We start from the raw sequence: 13298 nt of genomic DNA on the forward strand, positions 1-13298 counted from the left end.
TAGGAAAAATCATCCAAAACCGCAAATCCGAAAAAACAATTCTATCAAAACCGAAAACCGAAAACTGCATGCAAAGGCTTCAAAACTGGTGCATTTTCACCTCACGGTTATCAAAACCCTAATCGATCCGATACAGCTGTGAGAACTGGAGCTAACTACAATAATTTCAAGACAGTATATGAGAATGCTATAAACTTGGCAGAAGCACTCGTGTCTTCTTGTATCTAAACAGGCGGCCCAAGCGTACTAAGTGGGAATTCGGGTCTAAGGTTATTAACGGGAATACAAAGTTTAAGCAGTGATTCATCTAACTGCACGTTCCAAAGTAGTGTCAAATGGTGTGGCTTTACAGTACTAAGATTTAAGAGCCTTCTCACTTCAAATGATATTCTGTCTGAGCACTGGATTGAGAGTCTAATTCATTCATTGACTACATACCAAGATTAATTGGATGTTTTTTTTTCTATTGGGGTGGTGGGGGTCGTAATTAATGGAGGATGCGTAGATGGAGGTTTTGAAAAAAACTATATCTGAGGTTATTTTCTGCGGGGGAGAAAGTATACTTAAAAACAAAGAAAAAGCGCAGGCAGAAGATAAATATTGCCCTCCGTAACACAAACTCATCCAAACTCCAAAAACATACGGATGGGGAAATGACATCTTAAAACTAACCTATGTTATCACATCACAAGGGAACGTCATTAAGAGATTATATCCTAATAAAAAGTTAACTTTGAGGCTAGAAGTTTTACAACCTATAGCGAATGGCAGGAGTCGCACAGGCCTCTCAACAATTCTTTTGCTTTCCGGCTTACCAGCGTGTCAACTTACGCAAGGTACAGTTATTCATTGATCATGACAAGTAACTCCTTGCATTGCTTTGATTCAAACGTCCTTCATTCAGTGATCAAGATAGCAGATTTACCATACAATGCTTGCGGTTACTTAGTTTGCCTTTAGTAAGCAAAATAGATGTACAACACGATTGATGTCCTTACAGTCAGGTAAAACTATGTAACGTAATTCACTAAATACAGTAAACATGGCACAGTGCAGACTGGTTAAATGTTATGCATTCTGGTAAAAGGTGGTGCATTCTGGTACAAATGATAATTTCGAGAATTTGCATCCTATTTATATTCTTTTAAATGCCTGTTTATGCTGCTGCGCGCTCGTTACACTCGCTGCGCAGCAATTAATTGAACGTAAGCGTGTGCCGTAAAAAAGGGGAAAATATAAAAATATATCTAAAAAACAAAAAGGATAATGAAAGCGAGGAATAAAATGTTTTAATTTTCTTAACTTTCATTCTGTAGCCGCCTTGTCGCTTACGGTCGTTTTAACGCTCTTTTGGCTACTTTTTTCTTGGACCTCAAAATCACACACAGTACGCTTAGACCGCCGCCTGTAGTATCTGCTAAAATGAATGAGTTACCAGTAATCGAATCTTTGGGTTTGCGCCAAGATTTCTGGGATCATCACGGGGCAAACAATGTAAGTCGTTAGAAAGAAATAATTATGGCGAAAGGTTGTTTCGTCGTCCAAAAAAAAAAAAAAAAAAAAACCATTTTGGACCTAAGAGGAATTATTTTGGTGAGATTTGGTTTGTCACGCGTTCCTCTCAATAAGATAGTAGTTCGCTGCTTGATTCGAGATCAATAAAGGCGCATAATTGCCACCCAGATCGAAGAGAAACCTGGGTTTGTTGTTAATACCAAATCCGGATTAGTATTTTTGACAAAAAAAAAATGGAGACCAAAACCGAAAAATCGAAGTGTTTCGGCACAAACAAACAAGACCGAAACATTTTGAAGAAATTAATATCAACGGATTGCCTCCCCCTGAAAGACATCATTCCGTTCCAGAAGACTTATGCACATAATCTTAGGAAAGAAGGCTGCGCACGCCCGAAAATCAATACACAGCGCTTTTTGAAAGCCTTTGTAAATAGGTTGATAATTAAGCTCCATTCATTGTAATATATACTTTTTAATTCATAATATGTATGTAGATTTCTATTGTATATTAGTTTTTTTACGACCTTCATTGTAACATAAAGGATGAACCGATATGTAGTTTTATCTTATGATGGAATAAAGACTTTGTTAGTATTATTGTTATTATTATTATTATCAAAGATCATGAAACCGATCTAACAAATAGCCAACACCGCAAAACCGACAATCCTAATGCCCCTCTCTTTAATTTGAGGTTAACAGTTCGCGTTCAATGCCAACTCAACCGGCAAGCTCGTCACATTCTATTGTTCAAAGAAAAAGAGGTCGAAACCAATTCAAAACTTCCCTTTTGTGTACCTCAAGACCTCGAGTGGTCAGAAAAAGCCGAGAAGGTAGACAAGAAGAAATAAAGTAAAGTTGTACAGTGGTAAAAGTTGGCCGACCGAAACTTTTGATTTTATTGCAGTAAGTAGCAAGCCTTGCATCTCTGTAATTTCTTTCTGTATGAGAAATAGATCTGGCGTGTGCTGTGAGCACTTACTGTGAGAAAATTCACAATCGGTAATAATTGCACCACCGTCCGATGTCAGAATAGGGACATTGACGAGCAAACAGTTAAGCAGTTATTTGTGATATTATTTTAAATCTTTTTAAATTGCCTAAGATTTGGTGCCCGGAAGTTCCAATTTCAATGGAATTTGCAGGAAAATGTTTGTCTGTTCAAAATGTTCCTTTGCATACCATGGTTAAACTGTTGGCCTTTAAAAATTTGTCCTCTTTTCGAAACTAAATATTTTTAAAAATGTTCGTCTATTGTAGATTTTCCATTTGGAATCTGGTAACTCCTTTTCAAATTTATTTTTCTTTCAAAGTCATCACTCAGGCCAAAATGAATCTCCCTTCATTGGGAGCGTAACAGCATTTCCCATTCGTTATAAGCTGTATCTTAAGTGCCGACAGCACTGAACCACTCAACCCTATCATGGTTGATCGTTGAAATCGCTTAACTTAATTGATAAAACGGTATAGGGGGGCATAGAGATTTTCTGTTTTGCGGTTTTGACTATATTTTAGATCGGTTTTTCGGTTTCTGTGCCAAAACATTTTGGTTTTCGGTTTTTGTCAAAAACACTAACGGGTTTTCGGATTTGGTTCCGATGCGGATTTTGGTTTTTTCATATTTGGCCGGTTTCTCTTCTAAGCTCCAATCGTCGCCACTGTAGGGTTTTGCATGCGGTTTTGCGGTTTTGGATGATTTTTGTACGGTTTTGCGGTTTTAAACCGAACCTAATACCCCCTCAGTGTAGTATTTAGAATATTGCATGCGTTTAAAGGGAAGCTGAGGACATCAACTTGCGCGTCAAATCGATTTTTCCGCTGAAATAAAACCGCCACTGCAAAAAAAAAAAAAAAAAAAGAAAAAGAAAACAAAACGCAATACAAAACAAATAAAAAAAACGACAAGAAAGGATATCTTAAGGAGGAAAAAGGTCGTGGACTATACGCGTGTGCCGATCGATATAAAGCAATGTAAGCTTAATCAGTTTGGAGGATTAGTGTTTGTTTCTTGTTGGCAACTCATAGCTGTACAAGTATAATACGTTGCTTAAGGGGATCAATTTATAATAGGCGATAAGCTCAAAACCACATTGCACCTTTAATACGAGGTTAAAAGTTCGCATCTAATGCCGACGCATTCGGCTAGTTATCACATCAAAGTAAGAATGCGAACGTGAAAATGAAAACTATACTTTTAAAAATCCTTGAGACCTCGAGGCGTCAGGAGACTGATCCGAAAAGGAATTAAAAGGAATGAAAAGAACGTCAGAAGACGTGTATCGACCCCTCCTTTTGTTAATATTAAAAGAAAGTGGTAAGCCCTGCATCTGTGTAATTTTCTGTCGGATGAAAAATTGCTTAGCTTCGGCGTGTGTTGTGAACACATGCGATGAAGGCATTTTCAATCGGTAGTCATTGTTCTAAAATTCGAAGAAGCAGTTGTTAAGCGAGTGCTGGTGCATTTGACTTTGTGCACGGAAGTTAAAATCTAAGTGAAATTTTCAAGAAAATATTCGTTTGTCCAGTAATTTGAAAATTGTATCGTCTGCAAACTTGTCAATTTTAGGACCTACTTGGAAAAATGCTTAGCTAACCCAAATTTCTCTTTAAGGATTCAACTAGTCCTTGTTCAGATTTACCTTTCTAGACTGGTCATCAGTTGGGTAAAAATAGTTTCCTTTTATGAATAAGCATCATCCTTAGTGGAAAACCAGTCAATAAGAAGAGAAATAAGGAACTTCCCCTTCTCTTGCCATAAGATCTAAGCCATTGGTACCAAAGTGCAACAGTATCACGCGCATGGAAGTCGGGATATTTTTGTCAATAATATTCGTTTACCAGGGCGTCACCTTTTTGGTTAGTGAAAGAAAAATGTGAAGAATAACGTACTGTCCCTTATCATGTCTATCAGAGACATCTAAAGTACCACAAATTAATGTATTTTTTCAATAATTCAATCACAACCTCGTAATTTAGGGACTAATTGTCCAACATATTGTGATTTCAGTTTTGTATACGAGGGTCTCATCGAGGTGTTGACTATTATAGCAAATGGTTAAAAGGTTTTTCCGCTAATCCTTTCCGCTAACCCTTCATCGATATCACGGTTACCTTTTTTTACGTCCTACGTTTAAAAGTTGTTAACCAGTACGCCTGACGACCTTTATTTTTATAATTTTTTTTTTGCCGTGTTACGGCTGACAGCTCACCCCATTAAGACCGCCTAGTGTAGCTGTGGTTAGCGCTGATTGTTGTCAAGATTTCCATTTCTCCATGATATGAAAACAAATAATTTTGCCGCAGCCGTGAGAATATAAGCCATGTCGATATAATCTCCTTTAGTTGATTACCATCGGCGCATTTTTTTCACATGAAAGCCTCTTACAAGAAAAAGTCCACCGACAAATCCGATGGAGATTCTTTCGTAAACAAGTCATCCTTTAGCAAAAATGTCGGTTTGGTTAAAATGAAGCCCTGCCATGCGGAGGAGTTTCTGATTGGCTGACCATTGCTAGCTTTATTGGAGCATAAAAGGAATAACATAATGCACTTTCTTTAGTTCTCAAGACTGCGAAGGAGGGTTAAGGTAGGTAACGGGGATAGTCGCTTTATAGGTTGGCATATCTTATTTTATTCTGTTGCGATCTCACGTTAGACTTAATACCTCTTCGTCTGAACAATGAAGGAATTTAAGTCCTGTGAAAGGACATTGAGTTCCTTTGCCATAACTGTATTCTTGCATGGTAACAGGGTACCACTGTATGATTTAGTGGAGGCTTTGACACGCAGCAAATATAGCTCAATGTATATGTGCACGATCCTTCGCAGTAAAGCACTATTTAAGCAATAGTGAAAATCTGGCTGGTACGGGATTCGAACCACTGACCTCTGCGATACTAGTGCAGCGCTCTACCAATTGAGCTAACAAGCCAACTGGGAGCAGGCCATCAGATTAATTCGACATAAACCCGTAAGATGATAAATCAAACAACAAACATATGAAATACATATATATGAACTGCGGTTATGAAACGTATATGTGCACGATCCTTCGCAGTAAAGCACTATTTAAGCAATAGTGCTTAAATAGTGCTTTACTGCGAAGGATCGTGCACATATACGTTTCATAACCGCAGTTCATATATATGTATTTCATATGTTTGTTGTTTGATAGCTCAATGTATTATCCTTTTTAAATTTGTTAAGCTGTTTTGTTCGCATCTAAGAGTTGTCTCATTTTTCATACGATCTCGGAGTAGTCATCAAAAAGTTTATTCACACCCTTTTTAGTTTGCTTTTTATTCATTTACGTTTGTTTTGTATTTTGTTTCGCAGCATTTTTTGGAGAATCTGCTTTTCATCCCCAAAGACGAACAATGATTCAAGGCAGAAAAAGTAAGTTTGCGACTTCCTGATATTTCTTGGACAATGTGCATCCTGCAAATTACGCTGAGTAGTTCATTAAAACAATCTTTGATTGCTAGTACTTTGGTGTTACAACTTAGCATTTCCCCCGTTAATTTCTTGGATTTGTAACGATTTCTCCGATTTTCCCCGTGGTCTGCTGCGTATTAGGAAAATATTGACCCAATAAGGTGCAGTCGATAGGGCTATCTGATAAACTGACAGATTGCATGAGCATACATACAATTTGAAACAGATTTTTTCTGTGGTATGAAGCTGCTTATAATACAACCAATGGAATATTCAATGCTACCATTATCTTTATTTCAGTGGGTCCTGTTTTGCTGCTTGTGGCATTGTGTCGCACAGTTCATAACTTGGCATCACCACGTACCTCTCCAATTCACTGTCAAACAATCAAAAAATTTATCCTTGGTAAGACAAAGGTTAATAGATAACCTGGTTTAAAGACAGTGATTAATACTTTTTACCAAACTTTTAGCGACAAGCGGTCGAAAATCGACGTAATTTGAGTTAAAGTGAGGCTTTCTGACTTATTTTGATTCACGGATAAAGGTCTCCGAGGGTTCATATTTCTACATTTGACATCCACTTTGAGGAGACTTGTCATCATGAATCTTTTTTGAAATTCAACCACCGAAAAAATCTGATTTTACAAGTTTTAGCAGATACATCAACTCTTCTGGCGGAATGGACATGGAATATTTATGGACTAATTGTTAGGAAACTGTTATTCTGAGTGAAATTTGACCGCTGTAAACCTGGCAAAGAAACATAAGAGAAATTTGAATCCCTGTAGCTTCTTCCGCACCTTTTAGGCACTAGCAAAGGTCCACTTGGCTTGCAACTCCTGGTAAATTTGTTTACTTCAACAGCTAAGAACTGTGCTGAGCTGTACAATTGCGGTCATAGGATTAGTGGCGTCTATACAATCGATCCTCAGGATGGTTCAGGTCCCTTTAATGTTCTGTGCGACCAGTTAACAGACGGCGGGGGATGGACAGTGCTTCAGACGAGACAGCATAGTTCTGTTAATTTCACCCGCACCTTGGCTGACTACAAACATGGTTTCGGTAATTTTCTTCCCAGGGAAGTTTGGCTTGGACTGAACAAGATCTACCGTCTGACTCGAGATAAAACAAAGAACAGGCTGCGAGTAGAACTTGGAGTTACTGCTAACAAGACCGTTTATGCTGAGTATGCGTGGTTCGGAATTGGAGACGAGAGTTCTTCTTACCAGCTGAACATTGGCAATCTTTTAACTAAGTCAACGACAGCAACAACAAGTCACCTTATTTGCATGAACATAAATGTCACAATATCATTGAGGCTTTTCTCTTCAATTCTAAAGGCTTAGCTATTTGCTACGTTAAACATAGCCATACAGGATGAAAAAAAGGACGCTTCCCCTTTGGGAGTCCTTCGTGCAGTAACGAAATAACAAATCTTGTGCTGAAGGGGTTCTAAGCATTTTTCTTTTATCCACAGAGGCGACTGTTGGTGATTCCCTCAGTGCTCATAATAACACATTGTTTGGGGCCTGCAATGATGTAGATGAAGCGAACCACTGGTGGTATATTCATAACGAAAGTAACGCTGGATGTGGTTTTCTAGCTAATCTAAATGGTGTTATTTCACTTGATGGGAAAGAAAAGGCCAACAGGATCTACTGGGCATTCTTAAATTCTAGCAACGCTGGAAACAACTCTCCTATAAAAACAGAAATGAAAATCAGACCAGTGGACTTTTCTTGAGGCCTTGTGTCAATTAACAAGTTGGAGATTTATGGAAATAAACTGAGAGGACACTCCACCTTCGACTGATTTATTTGTGTATTTAGTGGTGTGGACAAACAGAAATAAGTTTCTTCTCCCTTCCGAAGATACACATTACGAGTCAGAAAATCAAAAATTCTCTGGGTGTGTTTGAATATAGTTCAGGTCAGCTCAGCTCAGCAGCTAAAACATTGCCTGTTCAATTATTATTTCAGTGACTCCTCTCCATCTTCCTGTTATTGAATATCTAAATGTGTTGTGACTGCGACGTATGGGAAAACGGCGATTAAAAATGAGCTTCCATTTCCCCTAAGGGTTTCCCAAGTATGCTAGAGCGTTCACTGTCTCAACATAACTTGCAAATGTAGCAACGAGCGTATAGAAGAGAACTGAATTTCTTTTAAGTCCTAATCTAGTTCAGTTCATGATTGTCTCAAACACAAGGCATACTTCGAATATGATGTTGTTTTGCATGATTTGTGTTAGTGGGTAGGCTGCTAAAAATCTTACGGGAAGTTTTATAGTAGTGTACAGTGTGGAACGGTAGTTCTCCTTACTGTCTGCCATACTTTTCTTATAATATCATTTAAAACGAATTGGATAATGAATCAGAAAATCATCCCTTCCCTTAGTCTCATAATTTTCTGCAATTAATACTTGGTCACCTCGTAACTGGCATTTCTAAATTCTCCCTTTTAACTCCCTTGAAATCTTTACTTTGAAGAATCCATTCAGCCCATCATTAAAGTCACCTCTTAGAAGTAACTTGCCATTTCTAATTTTCCTAACTTTCCATTTCACGGCTGCCGCAGAGTTCCAATATTTAAGTCCAATATAACGCTAATTTTGCCGTTACCCTTGAAATTGCCAGTTTAAAGTTCCTTGAATTGGTCACCTTTAACCTCCTGAACGTGCTTGCTATGCAAAAGTTCTTTAAGTTGTTCATGATCTAAAGACGTAGAAATGAATTGATGCTTCAGCTCTTATAAAATAATACATTTTACAGTTCTATTGACCAAAGCTGTGTCTCATTGTCAGGGCAAGGAGTGCAAAGGATGCAATCAGATCAACGATTGGCTAGAATTTCAGGCCAATTTTTGTCTAAGTTGGTGCAACTTTACAATTTTGTCTTGACAAAAACTACGGCCTTTTTAACGAGATTCATTCCTATGGAGAAAAATGAAATTACCATCAAACAGCGAAAAAAGAAATGTGCTTAAAAGATAGTTTTTTCAGTTTTGTCTTATTGAATGATTTGCAGACTAATGCTATAAAGTATTGACGCAATATCTGGATTATAGACGCTAATAGAAGTTACATTTACTATTCTAGTTTTGTTTTACTGATTTGCCACCTATTTTCAGCCTTTTTTCTCAAAAACCATTTTAAATGATATTTCCTTTACTTGGAACTTAAGACGGCAAACATCCGTGCCGCGAGTGGGATGTTGGACGTCAAAAGAATACTTCAGATGAGTACGGTACCGTGGGGTCTTCCATATTTCTTCCTCTTCCGTATTTTTGATGGAATCGTCACGGCAAGTGATCTAGGACAGTGACGACCAGTGAAATATACCTAATAAGCATGGTTCCATCAGGATTTTCATATTTCTTACTGTTCTTAACATCTTTCTCCCCGCCCATCACTGCATTTTTGGATAATGCTTTGATCTTTTGCTCTTCGTAAAATGACTTCTAAGTATCTTCCGACGAAATTATTATTGCATTGTTTGTCCATCCCTGATCTTCCTGTGAGACTTCTTCCATTGCCTCTATTTGCAATAATTAATACATTTTTGACGCGAAACAAACAGGAAAATATTCATACTACAGCAGCTCTTTGGGTATTCTTTTGAAACCAGTAACCATACTAACACTGGCGGCAATTTGGGTAAAAAGGCTTCTTACGCTGCTTTTGGGGCTGACATACAGACATATTGTCACATGGAACCGTGTCCAAGTTGTTGTAACTTGGTTTCTAGACTGTGCTTTGATTAGGTTAAGATACGACAGGAGGGATTTTGAACAGGCCCGCTTTGCACTGAACTTATTGATGTTATTTTCCTTATCAATATCCTAATTTTCTTAAGTTAAGATGTATCTCTGTCTTCGCCATCAGCAACTGCAATTTCAGAGCCATTTGCCTGGAGATCGTCATTTCTTCGAGCAACAACAACAATTCTTTACTTCTCTTTATAACTAAACCCAATTCTTATTGCTGGGGAATACAAGAAGTGAAGCAGGCTGTAAAGGAAACGATCAATTAAATTGTCGTAGTGCATCAATTAAGATGTGGCTCAGGCTACCCAGGTGTATTAGTCATTACCAGGGGCCCATTACTTGAAGCGTTCAACTGCCCTTTGTTTATGTTGCGGTGTTTTCACAGACAAGTCCCATTTTAGTTTGAATTTACCGCGAAGTGGGATTCCCATGGAAGCCGTTCGACCAATCACGATTAGCGCGTAGTTAGTTTCCCGAAATGGGATTTCCCACAGAAGCCCTTCGATCAGTCACGATTAGCACGTAGTTAATTTCCCGGGAAAAGATAGTCTAAAAATAAACCGTTTTGTGAAAATACCGTGGCATAGGTTCAGTATGGGAGTTGAACGCTCTAAGCAATGGGCTTCTGTCATTACCAATCACTGAAGCATTAATCTACTGAAAAAATACATAGCTCTTTGCTAAGAGTTGGCCCAAAAATCGGAATTCTCTACCCTCAGATATGAGAAAATTGCCAAACATCAGTAAATAGGTAAAGTTCTATAGGCAAAAAGACAACAGTAGATTAACGCGAACCGCAAGCAAACATTGGTAAATATATATTAAGTTCTATATGCAATAAAATAACAGTAAATAAAAGCGAATAGCCAGTATACATAAGGTTCTGTATGCAGGCAAACATCGATAGTAACAGCAAAAACATAAGTAAACAGCTTACAGTAACTGATAAATGTGTAGGACAAGTAAACAACAGAAAATAAGAAGCTAAGAAGTGAATAATAGCTGCAAAGCACTATTTAACAGAAACAAATATATGCATTGTAAAAGTAGATAGCGGCAGATATAGAAATGCAAACTGCAAAAAACTAAGTTACCAATCTCACGCAAGCAATAGTAAAAAAATGTAAACCGAACAAAACAAAAAAAAAACAACAAAAAACAGCCACAACCGATAGCAATGAATCATGAACACAAAGGAAAATCAACCATCAGCAAATAAATGCAAACAGGAAGCCAACAGCAACACAAATAAAAACCGCAAGCAATCATTTTAAAATCAATGCTATGTCAGGCAAATATCGGATAGAAAGTGAGAACCGCGCAACACCAAATCAAATACTACTGCTAACCTCCAGCGAACATCTTTAAGTACATAAACTAGTACGAAAGTAAATTTAACCAAATAGATGCCAAGCGCACAAAAATTCGTAGATACAAAAGATTTCGAATACTAGCAACACAATCAGATAGTTTTACATAAAGTTCTCAGGGAAACCAACTTGTAGACATTTTCAAGTTCTAAACGCAAACAAACGTCACCAAATGTTTTATGTTCTAAACGCAAGCAAGTATCAGTGAATAAATGAAAGACATCAGTGAACAGCAGTTGATAAATATAACCGCAACTGAACAGTACAATGAACTCGACCATGTTAAAAGGAATAAAAAATTGCTCTGACTTTAAGCATGCTTGCGCGCGAGATATAAATGGCCGATGTATAATCAAGAAATCACTTCATGTAAGTACAATCCCATTCTTGTTACTTCTCTTGAATTGGCTGTTGCTGTCAACGATTTTATAAACAGTTTTTAACGGATTAGATTTAAACACATCTGCCAGCAAAGCAGCCTGAGAACAACTACATATGATCAAACCACGAAGATAACCTTGCTATGCAAATACTATTAGCTACTGTTATGTTACATATGCTGAACAACTTACTGACAGGCGTTTTCCGCTGTATCACTTTTAGATATACGCATAAATCAATTTTTTAATTTTAAACTGATAAAATGATCAAATGGTATACTGCATCGAACAAGTTTCAAATTCACCGAGCCTGCCTTCTGTGTGACTATCATCAACAATATAATGGTTGCCTAGAATAAGAAAAAAACTTGGCTTAAACTAGTTGGACAGTTTCCCTCCAAGTAAAATATCGGAGTGATGTTTGGTATATCGCGTGTGGGAAGAGAACATCAATAGTGTATTTTCCCTTGTGTGTGGCTTATATCGTACAATGTGTTAATAAATTCATTTGTTCATGTAATTTAGCAAAACTGTATAATATGGACGAAAGGATAGTTTGATCATATCTACAGACGAGTAATGAGCGACAGTTAACAATATTCAATATTCTCAAAAGAGACAACATTGCGGTCACTCTAAACTGCCAGTAGTTATGCCTAACAGAACAGTATCGAACTATTAAGAAAATTACATAATATACTTATCTGAAAGAAGGTATATCTTCAAAAGTTTTAACTGTTTGCAGCAAGGACATCTACCAACGTACTTACAGCCAACTGCAGAGTTTTTCTGCGGGCGTCTGTGTTCACTCTTAAGAAAAAAAAATGATAAGAGAAGAGACCTGAAAAGTGTTTTTTTTTTTTCATAAAATGATGCTAAACTTTCTTAATTAAGCGGTAGAATACACATTGTCATGCGGGGTGTTGGGAGAACGCGAGGAAAGCTTATAAATCGCGAGCTGAATGCGAGCACCTCTGTACTTCAATAATCTCTAGCTTGGCACGAAGCATTACTCACCTAAAATAAGAAAAAACCATGATTGGCCAAGTGGTTGAAATATAGCCTGGTGCGCAACTCCCTAAGTTCCGTGCTACAGCTGGCTGCTTCTACGTTAAATAATTTCTAAGAAAACAAACAAACAGACAAAAAAAAAAAACAACAATAGCAACAATTATGCCTATGAAGTCAAACAAGGAGCTAATAATTTAGAGGACTGTTATAAACATAAGGGATGGATCTTAGTGATGCTTGTAAGGCTGATCAATGTTAACTTGTGTTTGGGTTTTTTTTCATGCCGATCTCATACTTTCAGGGGTTGCAAGTGTGACAAAATAAATGAAGAAAGCTGAGATTTCTATCACTAAAACTACTTGAAGAGATAGAAAAGAGGCCAAACGGCTGTAGCTCTACGGCTTGGAATAATTTTACCATTGGATCATTACCAGGTTCTCAAACACGACGTTCGATTAAAATTCTTGTCATATTTGGGTCTTAGAAAAAATAGACTTTTTTATCAGCAGAGCAAAGAAGACCTTCAGAAACTCTAATCAAAATTAAGCCATTGATAATAGTAATAACAATAATAATAATAATTTAACATTTATATTGCGCAAATTAACATGTCAATATGATCAAAAGAGCATCACAACAGTGTTCGGGGGACTTTAGTCAGACTGCATCAGCAGTTTCCAAACAATCGAAGGAAACTTGATTTGAAGATGCCCCCTCCCCCCAATTCCCAGTAAACAGGCCAGACCACGTCACAATAATCTCGTGAGTGGGTTCTTTAACGTCCCCTACCTAACCAAATTATCTAATTAATAGATGCAGG

General features: G+C 37.5%; 1 protein-coding gene across 1 annotated transcript; it reads left to right on the plus strand.

Moving 5' to 3' along the window:
• The first annotated feature begins 94 nt into the window (after positions 1 to 94).
• On the plus strand, positions 95 to 7754 carry LOC111340266 (fibroleukin). The gene is made up of 4 exons (XM_088741411.1): positions 95 to 836; positions 5853 to 5912; positions 6252 to 6356; positions 6818 to 7754. Exons 2-4 carry the CDS (start codon positions 5894 to 5896, stop codon positions 7297 to 7299), a joined length of 606 nt encoding a protein of 201 aa, XP_088597537.1. The 5' UTR covers positions 95 to 836; positions 5853 to 5893; the 3' UTR covers positions 7300 to 7754.
• The last annotated feature ends 5544 nt before the right edge of the window (positions 7755 to 13298 follow it).

This window comes from Stylophora pistillata, chromosome 1 (genome assembly GCF_964205215.1).
Source record: "Stylophora pistillata chromosome 1, jaStyPist1.2, whole genome shotgun sequence".
NCBI classification, from domain to species: Eukaryota; Metazoa; Cnidaria; class Anthozoa; order Scleractinia; family Pocilloporidae; genus Stylophora; species Stylophora pistillata.

Coding starts and splice junctions, on each gene's coding strand:
- LOC111340266 (XM_088741411.1), top strand. Junction 6,357..6,817: donor AATCAAAAAATTTATCCTTG/GTAAGACAAAGG, acceptor TTACTTCAACAG/CTAAGAACTGTGCTGAGCTG.